Raw genomic sequence first — 26,400 nt, 5'->3', positions numbered from 1 at the left:
TAAAAAATTTAAATAATAATTAGTGAGGTGGAACCGTATAACCTTCTTCTAAACAACCAACAAAAAATATCCATTAAAACGCTAGCAAGTCATTTGACACACCAAAACAAACACCAATGTCCAGTGCGTATAAAAGAGAACACATGCCACCTAAACTAAACAAAAACACGAAACAAACACCCAAACCACACCCAATTACACCGGTTACAATAGAAAACTACAACCCAACATCCAATAGGTTTGAAATTTGAATTGGAGTCCTGAAATGAAAATTAATGATTGTTTAAAATATTAATTAATAATTATTATACAAAAAATCATTTCCTTCGTCTCGACGCCCACAATGTTGTCCATATGCCCGCCCTCAACCCCTCTGCATCTAGGCCGTGATGGTGTTCCGATTCCTCAAATTGATGTGGCAGGACCCCACGCTCTTCTTCACATAATCACAAAAGATAGCCTTACAAACAATAAGAAATAATAATATATTATCTACCTATTCTAATAAAGTAAAATAATTGTGACATGTGTCACATGGAGAATGATTCTCAGGAGAAAAGTCCCACCAAAATGCTTTTCCTATTGCTATTGTAAAAACTAACGCAGTTCATGGATCCGATTTGAATCCCTACCCTGATTAAAACGGATCCTATACTAAAACCCAAGTGATCACATTCTCGGTGTCGCTCTTCTCTTAGGGGGTGTTTGGTAGAGGGAATTGAGGGGTGAGAAATGGAATTGGAAAGAATTATCTTGTTTGTTTATGAAAGAAAGAGGTGAGAAATGGAAATAAACCATTTCCATTTCTCTTATTTTGTTTCTCTAAAAAAGGCGGAGAATTGGATTTCTCGACGTTCATTTCTCCCATTTTCCTCCTTTTCCTTTCAAACTCTTTCTTCTGCAAATGAAAGGCTCTCTCGACGTTCATCTCTTCCGATGACGGTCGTTGCCGGCTTCCGTTTTTGAATCCTAGGCAACAGAGATGACGGAGGTAAGATGGTGATGTTTCATTGGACTTCTAAATCTGCTTTCTCCATCGATGATGGCCGTTGCCGGGTTTCGTTTTGGAGCTCTAATCAACGGCGGTGGTGGTCTCGGGTAAGCATTAGGGTTTCAATCTCATTCATATATTACGGTAATATAAGCTACTCGCCTCTGTATTGTGGCCACTTTGAAACCCTATCGGAGGTACCATCTTATTATTCATTTCTCAGTTTAATCTGTGCTCATACATTATTGTTAATGTATCATCATGCAATCAGATGCTTATTATTGTTAATTAACAAGCTTCCTCTTGTTAATTATATGTATTTAGATCTTAATTCCACCATTTTTTGATGCTTAGCCATCTCTTTGATGCTGAAATTATTATTATTATTATTATTATTATTATTATTATTTTTAATTTTTTTATTTGATGCTTGCAGAAGTGAAATTAGCAAGAAGATAAGCTTCTGAGAATGAGGTATGTTTATTGATTCAGTTAGATAAATTTAATAATAATAATAATAATAACAACAACAACAACAATAATAATAATAATAATAATAATAATAATAATGAATATTGATTGTTGTAGAACTGTTGTTTTAAAATGATAATTAGTATATACTAAGTTTAATGTTTTTTTTAATTATTTGTTATGTAGTAAGCTTCAAAGTGAAGCACTGAGAGAGGCAATTACTCAGATTACTACTGATGCCAAGGAGAAGAAGATAAATTTTACCGAAACAATTGAGCTTCAAATTGGTTTAAAGAATTATGATCCGCAAAAGGATAAGCGGTTCAGCGGTACCGTAAAACTGCCGCACATTCCTCGCCCCAAGTTGAAGGTTTGCATGCTTGGAGATGCTCAGCATGTTGAAGAGGTGATTTAACTGTTATTTTTTATTTCATTTAACTCAACGGTGAAAATGCATGGTATATTTAATTGAACATTAAGGTTTACGAGTAATGCTATTGTTATATGTTACATTAATAGTTATGCTGATAACTATGATATACACAAGGGAGTTGATGTTATAGGTTGTTTGAACAATTTGAACTTGACCAATAATCCAATATAGTCTTAATGGGATGTTTATAATAGATTGCATCATGCGGAAGTGTTTGGTTCATAGTTGTTAATAGCGATCATAGCAAGCGAGTGATCAGTGTGGCATTAGGGCTTTGCTTTCTTTCTGATTTTACACGTGATAAGTAGTGAGATTTCTGGTTTTTTTGGATTTAATATATACATAAATATATACCCATAAAATAGCAGGTTGTTGTTAAATATGCTGTATAAAATAGTGTGTGTGGGTATTAATAATAAAAACATTGTATTTGGATAAAATATACATGTAAAATGTTTCTGAAGTTTTTTTTTCTAGCGTATAGCTAAACATAAAATAGCATTCCCTATTTCATTATCGCCAATTAGCTTATAGGTAGCTTGTCGTTTGCTATTTGCTTATGACAACTATGGTTTGGTCAATTTGTTTATTCAAGCAATCTAATTATTTTCAAGCAAACCTGCAGGCCCAAAAGATTGGACTTGAGTATATGGACGTTGAGGGTCTGAAGAAGCTGAACAAGAACAAGAAGCTAGTGAAGAAACTTGCTAAGAAGCACCAAGCTTTCTTGGCTTCTGAGTCTGTCATCAAGCAGATTCCTCGTTTGTTGGGCCCTGGTCTAAACAAAGCTGGTAAGTTATATTTTTCTGTCTTACTAAACCAACACGTTGTGTTTACATTTATCAATCTTATTAAGTGTAAATTAGTCCCTGCACACAGTGTTTTCTTTGCAATAGCCTTAAGTTTGTATATTCTATTTGTAAATTACTGGTGTGGCTTTGGTGATGCCATGCCAGCTGCCATGTGCATAAAGATTTTATGGAAAATGTAATTTTTTATAAAAAGCAGTGACATTGTTATTGGTTTTTACAAAATTCGTAAAATTTGTTTGCAAAAATAAAAAGAATGTACAAAGCTTGTGTTTTTTTCATGCAATTTGCTCTTACTCTTTGTAAACTGTCACCATGATTTTTGTTATTAAAATGCAGGTAAGTTCCCGACCCTTGTTTCCCACCAGGAATCTCTTGAGGCAAAGGTCAACGAGACCAAAGCAACAGTCAAGTTCCAACTGAAGAAGGTGCTCTGCATGGGAGTTGCTGTTGGAAACTGCAGCATGGAGGAGAAGCAAATTTTCCAAAACGTTCAAATGAGTGTCAACTTCAGTTCTTAGTTTTGCCTTTTTTTCTTTGATTTGTTTGTTGATATTTAAAAGACATTTCTAGGGTTTATGGACTCGCTGATGATTTTGTTTGCAAGATCGCGGACCTGGTTTCGGTGGACATTCACCTTCAAATCAGTTATTGTGGATATGGATCACGTAATGGTAACCAACTCTGTTGAATCAAACTGATAAGATGGTTAGTGTTTGTAGTTTTATATTGGTTTTCGTTTTTACTTTGGGATTTGATCGAACAGGTGACGGGGCAAGTTCTAATTTGGCGAATGTGTGTATTTGTTGGAGTTTCTCTTATTACGTACTGAAATGATGAGATTAATCTCATTATAGTGCTGATTTTTGGATGTTTATGGATTCAATGGTGGTCGGATCCGTTTGCTTTGGGTACTTTAAGGGGCGTTTATGTGGTTGCTTCCGCGGTATGGCTATTTTTGGCCTTTTTAAGTGTTTCTACACTTTGTTTCCACCTATGCACGCGATTACTTAATGGTCCGTTTCTTGAAAACGTTTTCGGTTTGTTGTGATAATAAATATTTATTATGAAAAAAATACTTGTGCTAATGATAAAGTTGATATAATTCTCTGTTTATTTTCTATGTACCAAACAAGAGAAATGATTCTCAGCTATATTTCTCTGCTGAAATCTCTATACTACCAAACAGAACAGTCATTTCTCATTCTCTGTACCAAACACCCCTAGGGTTTACGAATCTATTTTCTTTGTCGCTCTTCTCCTAGGGTTTACGAATCTACAATACGCCATTCAAGTACATCTCCAGGTAAATCAATCCTTTATAATGGCAATCCATGAATCTACCTTGTTTGATTGAAAATAAATAAACGATTTTGCTTTTCTCTGTTAAGGTTTCTTATCTCATCTTCCAACAAAACAAGATTGGTTCACATTAATGGGTAATCCCTATACTTATCTTTGAATTGGTTCTATCATAGGGCTTCTACCGATTGATTATTTAAATGCATTAACTGATAGGATATATATATATTATATTCTCCACTTTGATGCTTTATCACACGTAACAACCTCATAGATTATTATTAATTTATTATAGTAATATGTTTATTCTTTTAAGCTTTTTGTTTAACTGGTCAGAAAGTTGCATCTACCTGTTCAATGATGGATATCAAGAAAAAAACTAGGTTTATATATATATATATTTTTTTTATTAACAATATTTTGTTTCTTTATCAGATAAGGACTAATTATCATCCACAGAGTCATGGGATGTGCCATGAACACACCATACCAGTAATAACAAAGATGTTTTGAGATATGGATAATAAAATTGGCCGTAAGGTAATGAATATATTCAATTGTATCATCTACTCTGTTTGAAGATGAGATTTGTGTGTTTTGATTAAATGGGGGATTTTGCAGATGCAAAGAATACTGATAAACTTGATGTTACTAGGTCAAAGAATTATTTTCTCAATTTCTAACAATATTATATTATACACATTATACATAAAACATAGAAAAGAACAATATATTTTTAAACCTTATTTATGAAAAGATACATTCTTTCAAAGGAGAAAAACATGGATTTTCTTTATTTGTTACCTAAATGGCTGATCAACCCAATCTTCATTTAACATAACAAAATCTTAATTGTTTTTAGCAAACCCTACTCTAATCCCCCTTATATATAAATACACAATCAATTGAAAATATTACTATTGCAATCAATCATTGTGTTCTGCATTATATCAACCAAACCACACCTTCGGTATTGTAAGTTTTTGAGTTCTTATTTTTCTCTTTTCATTTAATTTATCATGCAATTACATATCAAAATTCCAACTTCAGGTTAATGGCTTCATCAAAGATCAGTTTGTTTAAGGATTTAAATATTCAGATGTCGGATTTCATATTAAAAGGGTGAGTTATACGTTTATGGAGACAACCTGTCAATAAAAGGCCATCGGAAACATATAGTATTGAACTGATACTTCTCGAAACACAGGTATTTCACAATTATTTATTCAGTAATTTTTTTTCTTTGTTGAGTAATGTATGTTATCACCCATCTTTATTTTAATAATATGTATAGGGCTCCAAGATTCAGGTCACCGTTTTAAATCAATATGTGTCTAAGTTCAAAAGATATCTGCGAGAAAGATTATTCCTACAAATTTCAAATGCTAAACTTGGTTTTAATAATGGCAATCAAAAGTTTTGTTACAATCCCCACAAGGTTTCGTTTCTTGCTGTTACGAAGGTTACTATTTGTGAGGATATTGGTGGATCCATTCACGGCTTCAAGTTGGTCTCCTTTGAAGATATCGAACGCTACAAACTTCCAACTGATTTATCTTTAGGTTCGTAATAAAATTATTTAACTTCATGTTTTTCTTATAATAATTCAATCTATCAACGGAGAGTTAATTTAACATTTAATTTTTTACAGATATAATTGCATATGTATCAACATGTTCTGAAATAAAGGAATTGAAACTAAAGAATGGCAAGGACACCAAGCATTGTGTTGCGACAATTAATGATTTGGAGTGCCCACTATTTCATACATTCTTTTCTTTTGTGTAGTAAAGATAATGCATAAAGTATGTATTCAATGGTTTTATTTAAATGTTGCAGGGGAAACAACTTGCAGTTGACATTATGGGATGAATATGCAAATCAACTCACCACTTACAAGAGAAACAATCCATTGTTGAACCAGTCGTCGTAATTTTGCAGTTTGCAAAGTACAAAAAATGGGATGGTAAATACAACATTTTGTTTAATATTAATTATAGTATTGTTGAACACTATACATTTTATTTTTATGTTTTATCTATTTTGCAGGTGGCCCATCAGTATCCAATATGTATTTTGGTAGCAAACTTTATATCAATACTGAACTTCCAGAGATAGAAGCATTTAAAAACAGGTTATAATTTTCAATAAATCATACATTAATATTATATCATTGTTATTTCCAATGTCGTAACTTATTAAACGATAAGAAATTTAATGATGTAATTGTATATTTAAACTCACAGTTTGCTTTCAAGGGTTAATGATGGATCTATTTCAAGTCAAAGTCTGACTTGTGAGACAATTGTGAATGATATAAAGAATGAGTTTTTGCATAAGAATGATTTCAATTGTATAGCTGAGGTGAATAAGTTGTTAAAGGTATGACTTAACAATTAAACTAAATAACTTTACACATCTTAGTATTAATGTTTATATAATTTTGTTTACTACTTATAGGTTCAAACTGTCATTATCCTTGGAACAATCAAGTCTGTCTTACAAGATCAAATCTGGTATTATTTAGGGTGCAATTATTGCTTGAAGAAGGTAGAAGAAAAATATTCTACAGAAGACAAAACTGAAGGCTCATCCGAGTCAGTTGTGAATTCAACTTTAACCTGTGGATCTGAAAAGTGCGAGTCTAAGGAAGGAAACATCTTTTAACAAAATGTAATATATCCAACACTTAATTTAAACTCTTTACATTTAATTATATAGTTTTTCTATGCACATCCTTATTATAAATTATACCTTTTGATGTTTGGTTTTTTTATGAAATTACAGGTATCGCGTTACTTTTACGGTACAGGACTCAACTGGTATTGGTTATTTGACCATGTTTGAACCAGTGTTGAAGAAGCTTATAAATATCTCAGCAGAAGAACTTTATAGCATATATGACAAAGTATGCAATAAGCAAAATTTGAAATATCTACTTACAACTTTATTTAAAATCAGACATTATTATATCTAACTAATAATAAGTCATGTCTTTCACAGGACCATGAAACTCAAATCTGGCCAACGGAATTTGAATCTCTTCTCGAGAAGAAACTTGCCTTTAAAGTTGATGTCACCGATTATAACCTGTCAAAACCATCGAAGTACTTCAAGGTTACCAAAACAACTGATGATGTGGAAATTATTAATGAGCTGGGCCAAAAGTTAAACAACTTTAAGGTAACCATTGATTTTTGTTGCATTATATAATATGAAAAAGATTTTATATTAATCAAAATCTAATCAAGTTCCGTTATTGCTTATTGGTAGGATTCTCTTTCATTGTCCGTTTCATCTATAGGTGACAATGAAACTCCCATTTCTATTAACAGCAAACCAAATGGCAAGTCTCATCTTGCTAATGCAACTGATGATATTGGCATGGCTACTTCGTGTGAGCTTAAAAGGAATCTGCTTGAAGTATATGATGTTGATGAGTATGAAGGGAGTTCAGCTGCAAAAGCCCGCAACACTTCTCAACAAGGTCGCAATGCTGGTCCTACCCAAAAACTACTCATTCCAAAATTGGAGAAATAAGATTTCTTATCTTTGGATAAACTATTATTAAGTTTTTTTTTAAATTGGATCTTATTAGCATTTCTATGTTGGTTTTGAACAATTACGATTCAGGTTTTGGTTTTTATTGAATGTTTATTGTTTGCTGCTTATGCTTATACTTATGTCATGATTTAACATTATTTGAAAACAAGTAAACGATATAGTTAAATTTAACAGCCAACATACAAATTTAATCAATTGAACATATTAATTATCTTTTAAATAATGTCAAACGATCCTTTTGTTTTACTTAAATTCGTAAGTGGTTGTCAAATTTCTAAAGCTTTTACTTGCTTTTCCATCCACAGAACTCATGAATGCCTACAATCCGTCAATTTGCAAATAGGAAACGTGCCTACAATGTCGCATTACAAGGTTTAATTTTCAGAACTTTACATTATTTTTTGTTTCTAAAATATATTAAAAATAAAATGTTCCTGTTATTAAAAATCAATTTTCTTATGGGTCATATTATATATACAGATTCAGTTAGTATTATTAATAATATGAATGCTAAAGAACAACGCAAAAAGAGGAAAATAAAATTGGATTCCAAAAGATCGAAGGCTGCTTACAATCTTTCGAACGTTCGTTTATCAACCCATTCTCATATTATAAAACCAACTCAAAATCACAAAGGTACCTTATACAAATTACAAATTCTCTCTTTTTTTTATCACCCCGTAAAAAAAAATTCATGGGCAAATAATTTATGACAGAAAATTATATCCAATTCTTTCACTTTTTAACTTTTGCAGATGCATTGAATTCCAATACTATATATAATACTTTGTTCACATGTAATAACAATGGTTCGATTGTTATTAAACCATTTGAAAAGCCAACAAATAGAGTTACCCATCCTTTCAATTTGAAGAAACTGTCATCTGGAAAGCATACATTAAGAAGGATTGATGATAATGTATCGAGCATACCAATGATTGATTCGACACAAACACAACAAAATGAAGATGCATGTTATAGTGATGTTGTAATAAATGGAATTTCAAAAGGTAATATATATAGTTTGACAATACAAACATTGTTGTTTCTTATACTTACACTAAAAAAGTTGGTATGCATTATTTGTACAGATTACTTGGATCATGGTGATCAAAGTGTTTAATGCGAAGTATGTCATGCAAAACTATGGCCAAGTGAAGCAAAACACTCTAAAAAAATGACCGGTTTCATATGTTATTTCTTGTGTTGCCGTTACGAGAAAGTTGAGCTTCCAGACTATAAACAAGCACCTCAATCCTATCAGAATCTTTTTACCGGTGTTGATCAGAATAGTAAGTTATTCATGAAGAACATACGACGTTACAACTCTATGTTTTCTTTTACTTCTATGGGTGGCAAAATTGACAAATCAATTAATAGAGGTAACGCTCCTCCAATTTTTAGGTTGAGTGGACAGAATTATCATTTCATGGGAAGTCTTCTTCTAGTACAAGGCTCGAAACCAAAGTTTTCTCAACTATATATATATGATACTGACAACGAAATTTCAAATAGAAAAGGTGTTTTCAGGTACAATTTATTCACTTTTTTTTTTCATTTTTGGTTTAATTCAATCATATGGCGTTTAAACAATATTCTTAAATTATGCTATCATTTATACTTAATATCTTTTTCAGTAATTCAAAAACTGCACCCACATCCTCTGATGATAATGATGACACTTTACTTATCAACTATTTGAAGAGCATGTTAGATTCGAACAACGTTTTGGTTCAAACTTATCGTATGGTGAGAGACTGTTTTCAAGAAAATCCTCAGGCCGAAGTAAGGTTACGCCTTATTGGAGATAGACAACAACATGGCAGGGCATATAACTTACCCACATCTTCTGAAGTGGCTGCTTTGATTGTTGGAGACATTGATGACTGTCTTGAAAAGAGAGATATTATTGTTAATACTCAAGAAGGGTTATTGAAACGTATAAGTGAACTTCATCCTTCATATCTCCTACTTCAATATCCTATCTTTTTTCCATATGGTGATGATGGTTATAGAGTTGACATTTATCATAGAGCTGTTATTCAAACAAATAATAACAAAAGAGACCGACTTACAATGAGGGAATTCTTTGCATATAGAATCAAGACAGAACAAATAATTTCTTATTGATTACAAATGGAGGAAGACTCTGTCAACAATTTTTAGTTGATGGGTATACATCAATTGAAAGCGAGAGGTTGTTTTATATCCGCTGCCAGCAGAAAAATCTTAGATGTGAGTAATATGAAAAATTGGTTAACCTACACGTCTCTGGAAGTTTTGATATATCCACCATTGGACAACGTGTGATTTTGCCTTCTTCTTTTATGGGCGGTGCCCGCTACATGAGAGAGAACTACTTAGATGCGATAGCACTATGCAAGTGGTTTGGATATCAAGATTTTTTTATCACCATGACTTGCAACCCAAAATGGCCCGAAGTTAAAAGATTTCTTAATGACCGAAACTTGAAAGCTGAAGACATGCCTGATATATTGTGTAGACTGTTCAAAATCAAACTTGACTCATTTGTAAAACACTTGAAGGAAGGTTCATTGTTTGGAAAAGTTCAAGCAGGTATGTTGCTATGTTTTTTTAAAATTAATTATAGTTCTTTACAAATAATATATATATATGATTTAAATATTCAATTTTAAAAATATACATGCTAATAATATATTATTTTAATTTGTTTTTGTTAAGAACAAAACTAAACATTGTAATAACGAACTTTAAACTATTTAAATTAATCATACACAAGTGTAGTTGTTAAAATATTATTTTGTATCGTATGCCTTATTGATCATATTATTTTTTTATAGCCATACTTCACAGGTAAAACTTTATTAATAGAAATAATAAAGCAATCACAATACATAATTTAATGGTTACAAAAACATTTATACTACCTACTGTAAAGTGAAAAACAAACATTTTCGATATGCATTTATAGAATGTAGTACACAGAATGCAAACTAAAATAATACATTTAGTAGTGAAAGCTTTTAAAGTTAAACTTGATGAATAATTAGGATATGCTTTTTCTAATAATTTGGATTTTTATTGTAGTTGTTTACACGATTGAGTTCCAAAAGCGTGGATTGCCTCATGCCCATGTCTGTGTCTTTATGCACCACGATTATAAGATTAATAATGCTGACAAGATAGATCCGTTTATTTGTGCGGAGATTCCCGATAAGAATGAAGATCCAGAGTTGTATGACCTTGTAACCGAGTTTATGATTCGTGGGCCATGTGGTGCTGAAAACATGAGTTGTTCATGCATGATCAATAATAAGTGTTCTAAAAACTTTCCCAAAAATTTTTCCGAGCACACTTCTATTGATTCGAATGGATACCCTATATACAGAAGGCGTGAAAATGGAGTGTTTATTAAAAAGTCTGATGTTAACCTGGATAATAGAAGCGTTGTTCCATACAATTCAAAACTTTTAAAAAGATATCAGGCACACATAAATGTTGAGTGGTGTAATCAATCTGGTTCGATAAAGTATTTTTTTAAATATATCAACAAAGGTCCAGATAGAGCAACTCTTTTATTAGAGCAACAAGGTGACAGAGAAGATGTTCCTGAACAACCGGTTGATGAAATCAAAGAGTATTATGATTGTCGATATTTGTCTGCTTGTGAAGCTTCATGGCGTATATTTTCATTCGACATTCATTATAGAACACCATTTGTTATTAGACTTCCATTTCATCTTCCCGGACAACAACATATTGTTTACGGTGAAGATAAAAATATCGACGATGTCCTTGACAAAGAATCTGTTTCTTCATCAATGTTCACATCATGGATGACCACAAACTGTGAGTCTCAAGAAGCTCAAAGTCTTTCATATGTTGAATTTCCATCACGTTTCGTTTGGAAGAATACATAAAAGAAATGGCAAAGAAAAAAAAAGGTTTTTCCATTGGTAGAATTCATGCTGTTTCACCTGCAGCTGGCGAAGGCTACTATCTACGAATTCTTTTAAATAAAGTCAAAGGTCCCACATCATTTGAGGACATTCGCACCGTTAATGGTAACCTCCTTCCGACCTTTAGAGACGCATGTTATGCTCTGGGTCTTCTAGACGATGACAATGAGTATATCGAATGCATTGTGGAAGCAAGCAATACCGGAAGTGGGTTTTACTTAAGAACTTTATTTTGCACGATGCTAACGTGTACAAGTCTTTCTAGACCTGAAGTTGTTTGGGACAAAACATGGAAGTATTTGGCAGAAGATATTATTTACAAACAAGAGCAACTTTTAAAAAGTCCAGGTGTTATTTTTAAACAATATTATTAATATAACGATATGTAGATGTTTAATTTTGAAAATATATTTACTACTATTAAAATGCAAGACTATCAATTAACGAAGAACAAATCAAGAATTTAACTTTGCTTGAAATTGAGAAAATTCTGCTTCGTAACAATTCCTCATTAAGAAGATTTAATACAATGCCCTTTTCTGATCTTGAATCTGTAGCTTTAGCTACTAATCAACTTATCATGGAAGAGACGTCTTATGATTGTGAAAGTCTACAGCATGAGTTTGATGTTCTTTTTGCTACACTTACAGATGAACAACGTGGTGTTTATAATGAAATAATTAAAGCCGTTGAAAAGGGAAAAGGAGGTGTGGTTTTTGTTTATGGGTATGGAGGAACAGGCAAAACATTTCTGTGGAAGACTTTAGCGTCATCTATCAGATCTAAAGGCCTTATTGTTTTAACTATTGCTTCCAGTGGCATTGCTTCTTTATTACTGGCCGGTGGTCGAACTACTCATTCTCGATTTAAAATTCCAATCAATCTGACTGAAGATTCTTTTTGTTCTTTTGATCCACAGAGCGAAGTTGGAAGTTTAATTAAACAAACCAGTTTGATTATTTGGGACGAAGCACCAATGATTCATAAGCATGCATTTGAAGCTATGGATAGAACTTTCAGGGACATTTTAAAAAGGGATATGCTATTTGGTGGAAAGGTTGTCGTATTTGGAGGAGACTTTAGATAAATACTACCGGTTGTTACTAATGGAAGTAGACACCAAATAGTGAACGCGTCTCTAAGTTCGTCCTACATTTGGAAAAGTTGCAAAGTCCTTAAACTTACCAAAAACATGAGGTTAACAGTTGGAAGTACATATCCGAATATTGAGGAAACTAGATTGTTTGCTGAATGGCTTTTAAAAATTAGGGAAGGAAAACTTGGTGGTCCAAATCATGGTGAAGTGCAAATAGATATTCCTCACGATATTCTTATTAAAGATTCTATTAATCCGACTTCTGATTTAATTGAATTTGTTTACCCATCAATACTTCAAAATTATAAAAAGAAGGGTTTCTTTCAAGAGAGAGCCATACTAGCACCAAAAAACGAAGTTGTTCAAGAGATCAATGATATGTTACTAGAAAGGTTTCCCGGAGAATAACAGGAATACCTGAGCTCTGATAGTATATGTAACTCAGATTACATAAACGAAGACTTTGACCCGAGCTTATATTCACCAGATGTCCTTAATGGTTTAAAATTTCCCGGGTGTCCTAACCACCAGTTGATACTTAAAGTTGGTGTCCCGGTTATGTTACTACGAAATATTGATCAAAAGAATGGATTATGTAACGGAACAAGATTACAAGTAAAATCTCTTGGTAATCGTGCTATAGATGTAGAGGTTATATCAGGCAGTGACATTGGCAAACGTCATGCTATTCATAGACTTTGACTCCGTCTGATAAAAAGTTCCCATTCAAATTCCAAAGAAGACAGTTTCCGCTTTCTGTATGCTTTGCTATGACAATAAACAAGAGCCAAGGCCAGTCTCTTTCTAGGTTTGGTTTATTCTTACGATGTCCGGTTTTTTCCCATGGACAACTATATGTTGCGTTATCCAGAGTAACCAGTAGGCATGGTTTAAAACTTCTTATATTCAATGAAGATGGGAATACTTGTGATAAAACAACAAATGTTGTTTATAAAGAGATTTTCTCAAATTTGTAAATTTCATATTTTACAATACTTATTGCTTTCAACATATATATCATTTATCTTTTACCTATAATTTTGTTCTTCTACTAATTCATTTTCTTTATTTTACATTTAACAAATACCGTGTATTACACGGGTTTTAAAACTAGTATTCTAATAAAATAAAATAATTGTAGACACTTATTATCTTTTGGTTAATTCTCACAATTTTTTCTCTCCAAAACTAAACTCTTAATTGGCACTAGATCAATAATTATTCAATTTTCTTTTACACTTATATTATATTTATACATTTTTATAAAAATAAATATTAACATATTATTTTACTATATATTCAAAAATATTTGGTGAAATCCAAAAATCAACAACAAACCATGTTTGTCAAAGATTGAAAAAAATACAATTTCAAATGTTATCATTAACATATTGTACAATGTATATTGTAGATGATTGTAAAGAAAAACAAAACTCGAATATGCTTTCATTTTACAACGTAATTTTTTAATCACTAAATTATAAATATATATATGCTTAAAAGTCTATCCGTTTTTTTAAAATCAATCCATTTATCTATTATCTATTATTATTATTATTATTGTAAATTGTCATATAAATTTATAAATTATAAATATATGCTTTAAATCTATCCATTTATTTTTCAGTAAATTTAGTAAACTATATATTGCTAAAATGAAAGGATAATACATATCAATCGCTTTTAGACATAACAAAGTTTATCATATTTAATTTCTTAGGTTTTTTTATCAAACGTTGTTTCGGGTTTTTTGTGGAATCTAAATTTGATTTTTATGGGCCAAAAGTTGGTAAATAGATTGTTTGGTACAAGTTAACTACATTTAGATCAAAATTTGTTACGGGTCAAAAATGAGGAATCTTAGTATTTTTAAAAGTTTGAGAATGCAAGTAGATTTATCGTCAAATTTGTTACGGGTTCAAAGTATTGACTTAAAAATGTCAAATGAATGAAACTTAGAATTTATACATGATTCGGGTTTCAAATTTATTTTCAAGGGCATTTTTAGAAATAATCAAAAGGTTCGAGATTTGGTAAACTGACTATTTTTCCCTCGACTATTAAAATTTAAGAAAATATTGCGAACACTTTCGACATGCCACCCTCAGACCTATCAATGCTTCTAACTTTTATCATATTTGAAATATTTGTGTAAGCATTAACTTTTCCTTCAATGGTGATCAGAACGTTGTATGAGAATCATGTTATGAAAACTATGCTCAAATGAAGCAAAATATTCACAAAATTGAATGAGTTAACATGTTATTTTTTATGTTGTCATTATGACAAAGTCGAAAAGCCCCCTGAAACTTATCAAAATCCTTTTCATGGTGTAGCTCAGAAAAATATAGTTCTTAAAGAACATCCGTCGTTACAATTTATTGTTCTCATTTCCTTCTATAGGTGGTAAATTGATAAATATATCAATAAAGGTAAAACTGCTTTTATATTTAGGTCGATGGTTAAAATTACTATTGTATGAGAAGTCTTATTTCTGAAATTGGTCATATGCGATACTGAGAATTAAATTTTCAATAGAAAGAGTGTTCTCAGATACGTTTTGCACGTGCAATTTTTTTATTAAGTTTATTTAGAAAAAATCATTTTCTGGTATAAATAAAATCAATTTATATACACATACTATAGATACAAACATAGATGTAATACCGTTTTTATATACGTTATGTAATTATTTGCTTTACTTGTAATTTTATAATTTGAATCATTCCGTGGGTGACACGTGCTCTAAAACTAGTTATATTATATAAATAAACATAATAAAATGTATCAACGCGGGGAACACATAATTTCATGAGCCCATGATATCAAAAAGGAAAAACCCTTGAGAGTTAAAAAGAGACCTAAAGAAAAACTCTTGACCAACCCAAATAGCGGTAACCATTTTATATATATATAAAAAAATTTTATTAATGTAATCTTGGAACCCTCAACATACTTTTTTTATGATTATATCAGAACCACCATGATATTCAACATTATAAAATCTTTGTACGAAGAAATGGATAAGACAACCATACAAGACACGTATTGTTTTACTTGTGTGGACTAAAAATGTTTCATTTTCACAAGTCTCTTGTCAATTACATCTAGCGTTCTTTTTCTTTTCTTTTTTTAAGAAAGTAAAAAAAGTTGTAGTCAAAATAACTTTTGTTTAATTTATTTAACAAGTCTCTTGTCAATTACATGTAGCGTTCTCTTGTCAATTACATCTAGTATTGTTTTACTTATGTTTAATTTATTTTTTCTTCATATTTCGGCATAACTTTTGTTGAAAACAAAGTTGTAATCAAAATAAAGTATTTTTGTTCGTATCGTAAGTTGTATGAGTGTTGATATCGTACGGGTACTACTGCGATGAACCAAACCAATTCGAACCGAACATCGGTACAAGTATTGGTATTAGTGAAACCAAACCAACGTTCATTTTTATGATCTTCACAGTTGTGTTCATTTTTTTTACATACCATACAAACTTTGTTGCAAATGAAGTTGTATTCAAAATACCGTATCTTTTGGCATGCTAGTGTCTGTACCATAACGAACCAATTATTGGCATATCATGACTTTATTATTTGGTTATCTGTATCCATTACTATAACAAATACTAGTAGAGTAATGAACTGATACCGTTAGCGATACCGATTAAGTTCCATGACTTTATGCGGAAGAAAACTACTAGTTTATATATATATGAAATCATTATATTTATTTATTTATTGTATCGCCAGCAGGCAGCAATTAAGTGGCACTGTTTCTATTTATGTACTGTAAACATTCAACGACGACATTAAATGTTGTAGCGCTGGAATTGGTTAGCATCTGGCTGTGTGTATTGTTCGCGTTTGTTTTCAGTTGGGGAGTGTTGGTTTACACGTGCACTTCTTTGGTCAACTAACTACGCTGCTTATGCTTGGTCAAAATGTGATGAACTTTTTGACTTTTTCAAACCTCAAATGATTTTGACTTAAGGTGGTCTTATTCACATTATTCGATTATTAACATCATACGATGCCATGTCCTTTCTATATCACTTGTATAGCATATTCATAATTCATCCTCTTTTGATTTTACAGTTTCCTTTTTAATTATTTGTTTAATAAGAAAACTAAGTTGACAAATTACTTAGTAAAACCACAACACCACATTTATCAAAGGGCGTTAGCCCCCTTGACTCCAGCTGGTTAGGCTAGTGGGTATGTTTTATTTAACCATTCTTTCTCATTCGTCACGTCTATGCTACGTCAGCTTTGTCTCTCTCATCTTCCTCATCTTCAACTTTGGGGTATGGATCGTTTCCTTTATTCTCCATTCTCCACTATTTTATTATTTAATATTATAAACAATTAGAAAACCAAAAAAAATATGATTAGTCACTGATTTGTGTGACCACCATCAGTGGCTTCACGTCGCTAGTGAAATGAGATAAGAGGGGGTGGTGTTTACTGACCTCATTTGAATGAGGGTACCACATCGTCTTAGTGGGGGTGCACACTGATCTATACTCTTTGGCCTTGCTGCTTTTCCACTCTTTGGGTGGGTGGCGTTCACTACTTTCCTCCAATCATATGCAAACACACACACATTTATTTATATTTTTTTTCTTTTATTTAAAGAGTAGAGAAATGACAACGTGATAGTTTAAAGATGAAACTCATTATGTACGTGGTAGTGACGTAGCGGAGCGTCATGCACTTTTTAGTTAGCCCACAACACATAATCTTAATTATAAGTAAAATAAAGTTTAAAAAAAATACATACACATGTTTGTTACTCATTCCCATCTTTCAATTCACCGGTAATCCGGTATGCTAGCTACCTCATTGACCAGCATAACTCGTAATCAACTTGGACGCCATCTTTAGCAATATTCAAACGCCATTCTCTCCATCACTCATGGCATGTCAACCGTTATCCAATTTCAAATCGAACAACAAATTCCTCTGATAACTACTTTCCTAAAACATGACGGAGTGGTGATAAGTTCCATTCGTATAAAAAACTATTGGGTTATAATATTATATCTATTTTTAAGCCTGCTATTTACCCTAATGGTTTATCGTTTTACTGTTTTCCATGGTCACATGATTTCTAAAAAGACAAATCATGATACTAGTCTAGTCCTAATATTTAGTTACGAAGTTCTGACATAATCCAATGTTCGTGTAAATGCAAATTGTGAGATGCCAAGTAATGTGGTGTACAATATTTAACCTAACCATCATGTCCACAACTGATGTAGATTCTTATAACGTGCTCTTAGAACTCATTATCCCGATTAGGTTTGTTACAAAACGACATCCAACCTAGTAGGGTCTTTTATGCTTGTTGCCTAGCCATGTTCAAATAACTGATATTATTCAAAACTCGCTGAAAATCAGCTGCATTTATAAACGAGTTAGGCTAGATTTGTAAACACGTGTAACTCAACTCAATATAAGTTCGGTTGTTGCCTCATTTAAGTTAATCTTAGAACTCTAATTTCATATGTTAAAAGTTATAACTAAACTACATTTTTAGATACACACACCCAATATAGTCCATAAACAACCCACTAAATACGTATTAAATATTTAGTTTAATACCAAAGTACGTATTAAATATTTATTTTAATTCAAAGGAGTTGGCACATTAAACCATGAGTGCCACGAGCCAAATCAAGCTTTTTCCAAGCCGCGCTTGAACGATCAATTTTCAGCTCCTTCAAAAGGAAATAAATAAATAAAAATATGAGCCAAACCAAGCTACCTTGTTTTACTGGTTTTACTTGGCTTACTTTGTGAGTTTGTAACCAGCCATATTGTACGCCAAAAGGTATTCTGTTTATCTTAGCAACTTTTTTGTACATGATGGCTAACATTATTATTGATGACACCACTTAAAATAATCTATGCCTATCCATATAAACATATATGATAAATATGTAATTATTTACTCTCACGTGTTATAAACTTATAATTTTGTGAACTCAATCTGGTTTTTTCTATTTCAATAAGTTTATTTCACCTTTCACTCTTCCTAAATATATGAATTTACAACTTGAAAAATTAAAGAAATATTATTTTATTTTAATATTTCCTTTCTATCATTCTACAATATCCATTTTATAACAAAATAAATAGAAACAAGGTTTTATAACCCGCGCGTTGCGCGGGTTTGTGTCTAGAAATTTATATCTCGCGCGTTGCAGTTGGGATGAAACTACGAAAAAAACCATATTGACAAAAAAAAATGAGATAACAAAGGAAAAATAAAGCAAATTGACTTATATTTATATATCATCATAGTCATTACAAAAGAAAGAGGCTCAAATACACAATTTCTCAATGGCATTGCTTATGAAGCACAGCTTAGTGCCACCACAGCTACAACCAAAGTTGCCATGTCAAGTAGCAAGCCACCATCACCTGCAGCTTATAAAACCTTGTTGACTGTAGAATTTAAATTACCTACTATTGTTACAAACTTCCACGAAACAGTGAGAAAATGTTTTCTTTTTGTTTTTAGCTTTATTGTTAAACTGTATATATTTTGGTAACTCCTTAAAAGAGTGAAGGACATGTACTTGACTTAAACAAATATAAAAGTAACAACAATTTGTAATGAACCACAAACATTCCTAATACTTCAAAACTATATTCGGCCCAAAAAGTGGTGGTAGCATGGGTGATATTACTTTATAGCAATATCACTTAACAAAAACAACAAAAGTTAAATTATTCTATCATCACCTATGTTTAAATAAGTCAAAACTTTATCATAAAGCGTGAGAAACTTACTTAACAGCACCATATCAAAGTCTTTCAGCAGTTTGCTCAAGCTCATCCAGAATTCATTTAGCAACCATACTGAAACTAAAGATATACTTATATATTACTTCTAATAATAAGCCAACAGTGGATACAATGCAACACAATACAAAATATAATGCAAACAACACTTGAGTTACCCGAACTCAAAGACTGAACCTTACCGGAAAGTCAGAGTCAACATTGCAATTGAAATCAAAGAAATATGAAATGCTTGGATCGAAAACAATCAACTTAAAATCTGCAAACAAATATTTTAATCTATTAGTCGGAGTACTATATCATTCGCATATCACTATACAATGAACTGAGGTCCCAAACACCTATAAATGGTTAGCACTTACCAATCTGAAGGCAACCCGACAACAAAGCTTATTACTTCTCTCATAGGTATCTATTGGGGTAATAGCTCCGGATGCGGATGATGCCTAATTAATTAATCTGTGAAGGTCAAATAGAGGTGGATGATTTTTATTATGCAACTAAAATAACAAAGAACTAAATGTCTTGGACTCGCTGTTCTTTCTAGGTATATGATCTTCATTTTAGTTGATTGTGTGCCTCTCTCTTGTATACATCCAAAATGATATATCCAAAAAAAACAAAAACAAAAGCAAAAGCAAAAGCAAATCAAGTTTCATTTCTTTTCAAGAATCATAAAACCCTAGATTTATTAAGACCTACCCAACTTATCTTCAAGGTCCTTGACTTGTTTGCAATATTCCAAGTTATGTCTTTACTTCGGTCAAAGTCAGCACCCTATATTGTTGCCATCTTTTACTGTCAAATAAATATAAGAGCAGGTAAGAAATTTTTTCGTTGGCATGAAACCGTACCTTTATTATCGACATCAAATTGGTTTAGAAATGTAGTGAACCCCTGCCTTAACTGTTAGGATCCATGTTTTGGGTAAGTGTAGCAACATGCTAATCGAACCTGTAAAACTAACGTGAATTAATTGGTTTACAAATAGCAAACACATTTAAATCCATATTAACTCTATCAAAGAAATTAGACAACACAAACAAAAGAATTTACATCTAAAAACAATATACCAGAGTGAACATACAACACGCCAAAATAAGCTGAAAAACCACCGATGGTTCTTTTAACTTTGATTATCAGATGGTGAAGGCAGAGACGGAGCGACTGAAAAATAGATTAGGATAATAGATAAACCAAATTAAATTACAAATAAACTTCATACCGAAACACGTAAATGTGAGTGAAATACAGTAGAACTGAAAGAAAACATGGCGATTATTACCGTCGATAACCACCACTACCATTTTCATCGCCATAAATTGAAAGGATGAAAGGATGACCGAAGCAGGCGGAAGCTGGCACCGAGTAGTTAGAGAAACATAAGAATGAGAAATTGATAATCCGAAGGAATCGATAATAATACCTAATCAGCAGTAGTGACACAAAAGCAAAACACACCTGGCTAAAAATTAGGGCGACGCGTGAAAACCAAGCGAACTAAACGAATAACATGACGCAAAAAGTAACCATGAAGAAGATACAAAAAAAACAAAAGCTTATTAAATTGTCAACTCGAGGCTCAATCGGTATCACAGCTACAATATACATTGCCATGCCAAATCCGAACATCGTCATAGCCATAAATAGATCTGAAGAGGCGGTGTCACAAACATAACCAACATACTTCCAAAAGTTCAATCCAAGTCAAAGTCAATTCTTCTGGTCATTCAATATATATATATATATATATTGAAAGATGACTTCTTAACATGTACATAAACATAATGATTCTTAACATGTACTTCATGTTTAAATGTTTGCAAAGGGTGCTTTACATGTTGTACATTTTGGTCGTAAAGAAATACATGTTTCTTTTCGTTGCTGATTCACAACATAAGCATCATCACAACCATAAATGAATATGAAGACGCAATTAAAAGCAAATTGGACATCATCACAAACGATAAAACGAAAATTAAATTGTAAACCCAAGGCTCATATTGGTATCACGGCTGCAGCATAAACTACTACGCCCAAAACCGAACGTCATCATAGCCATAAACTGATCTGAAGAGGCGAATACACTATAGGTTCAGCTCCACACCATGGCTGCAAAATAAATTGCCAAGCCTATGACTGAAACATCATCACGACCATAAACAAACGCCATTAGATTTGTATTGAGACGGAACTTTTTATATCGACAACCAAACCATCTTGGTTGTCAATCCAAGCCAGCAGAGGCTTCAGATACACATCATTACTAAGTCAAAGTCAATGATTTCAAATTATTCAAGAAGCTACACTTGAATGATAATGAAATTTATTCAAAGTCGCAACATAGCAGCGCAAATTGAAGTTCAATATGTAAAAGGTTACAACAAAACAACACAAGAAATAAAATAATATTTCTTGAAAAATTAAAGAAATACTATTTTATTTTAATATTTCCTTTCTATCATTCTACAATATCCATTTTATAACAAAATAAATAGAAATACGTATGTTCATGTTCAGTAAACTAACCAAAAACAAAAGATTGTACAGCATCCATTGCATAAGGTACAAACCACACAGCAATAGAACTTATTATTCCAGCATTCAATCATGTAAACGCATTAAAAAGTTTGTTGGGGGTAGTTATACCTCCCTCCATCCCCTTTAAATACCCAATTTCATATCACATTTCCCTTATTTCCATATTTTCCCAACTGTCTATTCTTCTCAGAATCCATCAAAACAAATTCTCTCCGATTTCAAATCCTACTCTTCAATTCCCCTGATTCAATCTTGAGCTCGAAACCGCAACCGCAACCGCAACCGCCCACCACCTCTCTCCCCAATTTCCTCCTCTCCGTAAAACTCAAATACGTCAAATTAGGCTACCATTACTTAATCTCACACGCTATGTACCTCTTACTAACCCCGATCATCGCGATCGCTTCAATCCACTTATCGACACTCACTACGCGCGATCTTGTTTACCTATGCGACCAGCTCCGGTTCAATTTAGTCTCCGTGGTGCTTTGTTCGGCTTTAATTGTATTTCTAGCGACGTTATACTTCATGAGCAGACCTAGAAAGGTTTATCTTGTGGATTTTGCCGCGTATAAACCGAACGACTCGCAGATTGTGTCCAGGGAGATCTTTATGGACCGGTCCACTCGAGCCGGGACGTTTACTGAAGAGAACTTGGCGTTTCAGAAGAAGATTCTGGAACGGTCGGGTTTGGGACAGAAAACGTACTTTCCGGATGCGGTGTTGCAGGTTCCGCCTAATCCGTGTATGGAGGAAAGAGGCGGAGATGGTGATGTATGGAGCGATTGATGATTTGTTGGCCATGACTGGGATTAAAGCCAAGGAGATTGGGATATTGGTTGTGAATTGCAGCTTGTTTTGTCCGACTCCGTCCTTGAGTGCTATGATTGTGAATCATTACAAGCTTAGAGGGAATGTTATCAGCTATAATCTTGGTGGAATGGGTTGCAGTGCTGGATTGATTGCCATTGATCTTGCAAAGCAACTTCTCCAGGTAATTTCTTTGTTTTACTGTTTTTACGCATAATTAATTTCACGCGTAAGCGAGCCGAGCCGAGCAGGCGAGCACACCACTAGCTTGACCTGAGCTCCGCTCATGTGCAGTTTTTCTATACTTGGTTTTATCTAGGCTCCTTTGTTATTTATAAATTAATTTATAAACATCTTAATTATTTATATATTTTACAAGTAGATTTAAGATCCGGTACAAATAAAATTAACCTACTAAACATATAAAATAAAATAACTAGAGTAATTGCAGTTTTAAACCATAGTAATTATTTTATAAAAAATATTATAGTATAATAATAATTACTTTAGTTCAAAATTATGAAATAATAATAATTACTCTAGTTATTTGTACATATTTCATAATAAAAATAATTTGTGTTTGATCCAAATAATTTTTATACAAGATAATATATATTATTTAATTTTTTTATTACATTTTTATATATAACAATTGTTACATCAATATATTTAATTATTAAATAATATGTTTGTTTAGTTTCATAAGTTTGTTTTAAGGCTTGAGCTCGTTTAATCTCTGGTCAGCTCTTAACAAGGGGTTTTAACAGTGTTAATGGTGATTTGAAATACAGGTGAACCCTAATTCATACGCATTGGTTGTAAGCACGGAAAACATAACATTAAACTGGTACTTTGGCAACAACCGATCGATGCTCGTGTCGAACTGTTTGTTTCGAATGGGAGGGGCTGCGGTTTTGTTGTCAAACCGGTCATCTGATCGTCGTCGTTCAAAGTACCAACTCATTCACACGGTTCGGACACATAAAGGTGCTGACGACAGGTGCTACAGCTGCGTGTTCCAAGAAGAAGACGAAAACAAGAAGATTGGTGTGTCGCTTTTAAAAGATTTAATGGCGGTCGCGGGTGAAGCATTGAAAACGAACATCACGACACTTGGCCCGTTAGTACTCCCAATGTCCGAACAGCTATTGTTTTTCGCAACATTAGTGGCCCGAAAAGTGTTTCAGATGAAAATCAAACCGTACATCCCGGATTTCAAACTAGCATTCGAGCACTTTTGTATTCATGCCGGGGGACGAGCGGTTCTTGATGAGCTTGAAAAGAATCTTGAGTTATCCGACTGGCATATGGAGCCGTCGAGAATGACATTAAATCGGTTTGGGAATACTTCGAGCAGCTCGTTGTGGTATGAACTAGCTTATTCAGAGGCTAAGGGACGAATCCGAAAGGGTGATTGGACATGGCAGATTGCTTTCGGGTCGGGCTTTAAGTGTAACAGCGCGGTGTGGAAGGCGTTGAGGACGATTGATCCGGCTAAGGAGAAGAACCCGTGGACGGATGAGATCGATGATTTCCCGGTTCATGTTCCTAAGATTGAGAAGATCGGTTCATAAAAGGATTTGTTTTGAATTTTATTTTTGACATGCAAAAGATACATATTGTTGTTATGTTGGTGTGGAAAGTTAAAGAGGCAATTGCCATTTGACTTTCCATTATTATGTATTGACTATTGACTATTATTCTTCGATACTTCAAATCAGATTTTGTACAAGCACTAAAATTTAATGTTTACGTGATGGGGACCTTCTTGTAGTTGGCTGAGTCAAAATGAAGATGGTTCATTGTACAAGTTATATATGCTCTAGGAACATTGTCTTAACGTTTAAAATATATTAAAAAAAAACATGAATGATACTGCAACTTGATCATTAATGATGATATTCCAGCTTGACTCGACGTTTTGACTTATTACGACCTATGTGAAAGCTAGACTCATGGAAGATTGATTGAGACGGATAACCATAACCCAACAACTTATTAGGGTGATAATTCATGCACAGCACGAAAATAGTCATGATTTTTTTACGGCTAACATAACTTATTTTATCAATTAACTTGAACGCCATACGCTTAATGAATTTGTGAACTTGAATACGACTCGTTTACCAAAAGAAGTTAATTAGTTTTAAGTGTTTTAGAGAAATGTTCCTATTTTAATCTTAATTAGTTTATTTTAAAAGTGTTAGAATTTAAAGTGTAATAGTTTGAGGGATAAAAAAAGAAAGACCCTTAAACTGAAAACAATATTGTTCGCTTGCTCAACGGGTTTATGGTTTTATTTTTAATAACTGGTCAAGAACTTCTAAAAGATCAATTGTTCTAATACTAACCTAGTTCAATTACTTATTTGTGGAGTTCTGATAGGATCCAATGTTTGTGCAAATCCAAAGCGTGTCATGTCTAGTAATGTGGTGTAAACTTTTAATCAAGATATCTCATATCCACGGTTGATTTAGACACTTGTAAGGTGTTATAAGCACACTCTTATAACTCACTATAGTTGATGAGGTTTGCTTAACATCTTGAATGACATATTGTAACAATACTCCTGTCCGATAAGTTGGATTTATTTGTAAATGACTTGGAGCTCAAACCAAAGTAAGCTCACTCATTGCCTCGCTCATTTTTACTCATTTAAGGTTAACTTAAATTTTATATTTATAAGTTATAACTCAATTTCAAATAAAGATGTCAATGGGCCAGATTCGGGCCGGATGTTGGTAATCCCATGCTCATACCCGTTTGTAAAACCGTGTCTCATACTCAGCCCATTACCCGTCGAGTATTGGTCGGGTATTGGGTATACCCATTGGAATTTTCAAGTACATTTTTTATAATCATTATAACTTTTTATACCGTTTATTCATACATCAATTATTACAAATTAAAATTTAATACACTTGAATAAATAATTAATATAATTATAATTTTCATATAGTTTTATATTTATATATATAACAGCCTACAAAATACACATAATTTTTTTGGGTATATGGTTCGGGTAAACGGGTTTGTGTTTTCGGGTAATCAGGCTGGGTATCATCTAATCCCATACCTACTAAAATTTATAAATCCTAATCCCATACCCAGTCCATACCTATCGAGTTTTGAGTATACCCGCCCCATTTATTTCGGGCTTCGGGTATGCCCGTGGGGCTCAGGGTTTTTACCATCCCTAATTCCATATACAAATAGATCACATGATATGCTCCATGGGCCTACTAAAGACCACCATAATATAAATTTTAAATAATTCGAATGAGCCAATAAGCGAGCTGAAACTTTCTACAGCCTCATCGAAATTTTTCAACAACCCTCTTCTGGAGGTGTTCAGTATTCGATTCTAACTCGAAAACTCGAATATGATCCCAATCCTTAATCCGCATACGAATTATGTAACCAACCTCGAATCCAACTTCAAAATTTAAAAATCCATATAATCCAATTCGAGTATTCGAAATTCAATTAGTTAAAACCCCCACCCTCACCCGCACCACACACTCCCTTGGGTTTAAATTCTCAATTTCCCTCCATCTTCCAAGTCACATTTCCCTAATTTCCGTTATTCTCAACTGTCTGTTCTAATTCGCTCCAGTTTCTAAACGTCTTCTT

At 32.8% G+C, this 26,400-nt stretch overlaps 1 protein-coding gene, 2 long non-coding RNA genes and 2 pseudogenes across 4 annotated transcripts; all 5 read left to right on the top strand.

Moving 5' to 3' along the window:
- The first annotated feature begins 1,425 nt into the window (after window positions 1–1,425).
- LOC143555676 (large ribosomal subunit protein uL1z-like) lies at window positions 1,426–3,225 on the top strand. Its single transcript, XM_077045191.1, has 4 exons — window positions 1,426–1,465; window positions 1,649–1,868; window positions 2,521–2,686; window positions 3,044–3,225. The coding sequence occupies exons 1-4, from the start codon at window positions 1,461–1,463 to the stop codon at window positions 3,223–3,225; spliced, it is 573 nt and encodes a 190-aa protein (XP_076901306.1). The 5' UTR covers window positions 1,426–1,460.
- A 2,259-nt stretch (window positions 3,226–5,484) lies between these two features.
- On the top strand, window positions 5,485–5,917 carry LOC143555656 (uncharacterized). Its single transcript, XR_013139241.1, has 3 exons — window positions 5,485–5,568; window positions 5,658–5,757; window positions 5,846–5,917. It is a non-coding gene; the product is annotated as an uncharacterized LOC143555656 (long non-coding RNA).
- A 739-nt stretch (window positions 5,918–6,656) lies between these two features.
- On the top strand, window positions 6,657–7,173 carry LOC143555655 (uncharacterized). The gene is made up of 3 exons (XR_013139240.1): window positions 6,657–6,679; window positions 6,794–6,914; window positions 7,010–7,173. It is a non-coding gene; the product is annotated as an uncharacterized LOC143555655 (long non-coding RNA).
- Window positions 7,174–12,040: 4,867 nt separating this feature from the next.
- LOC143555675 (uncharacterized) lies at window positions 12,041–13,584 on the top strand (annotated as a pseudogene).
- An 8,673-nt stretch (window positions 13,585–22,257) lies between these two features.
- On the top strand, window positions 22,258–24,454 carry LOC143555668 (3-ketoacyl-CoA synthase 20-like; annotated as a pseudogene). Its single transcript, XR_013139243.1, has 2 exons — window positions 22,258–22,951; window positions 23,559–24,454. The product of XR_013139243.1 is annotated as a 3-ketoacyl-CoA synthase 20-like (transcript).
- Window positions 24,455–26,400: the final 1,946 nt, after the last annotated feature.

The sequence above is a fragment of the Bidens hawaiensis genome, unplaced genomic scaffold (genome assembly GCF_021521415.1).
Source record: "Bidens hawaiensis isolate Kalapana, Puna unplaced genomic scaffold, B.hawaiensis_p1.1 tig00018244_1, whole genome shotgun sequence".
Classification (NCBI taxonomy): Eukaryota; Viridiplantae; Streptophyta; class Magnoliopsida; order Asterales; family Asteraceae; genus Bidens; species Bidens hawaiensis.
Note: the sequence above shows the minus strand (reverse complement) of the source record. Positions and strands in the feature narration are given on the sequence as shown.

Coding starts and splice junctions, on each gene's coding strand:
- LOC143555676 (XM_077045191.1), top strand. Junction 1,869..2,520: donor ATGCTCAGCATGTTGAAGAG/GTGATTTAACTG, acceptor GCAAACCTGCAG/GCCCAAAAGATTGGACTTGA. Junction 2,687..3,043: donor CCCTGGTCTAAACAAAGCTG/GTAAGTTATATT, acceptor ATTAAAATGCAG/GTAAGTTCCCGACCCTTGTT.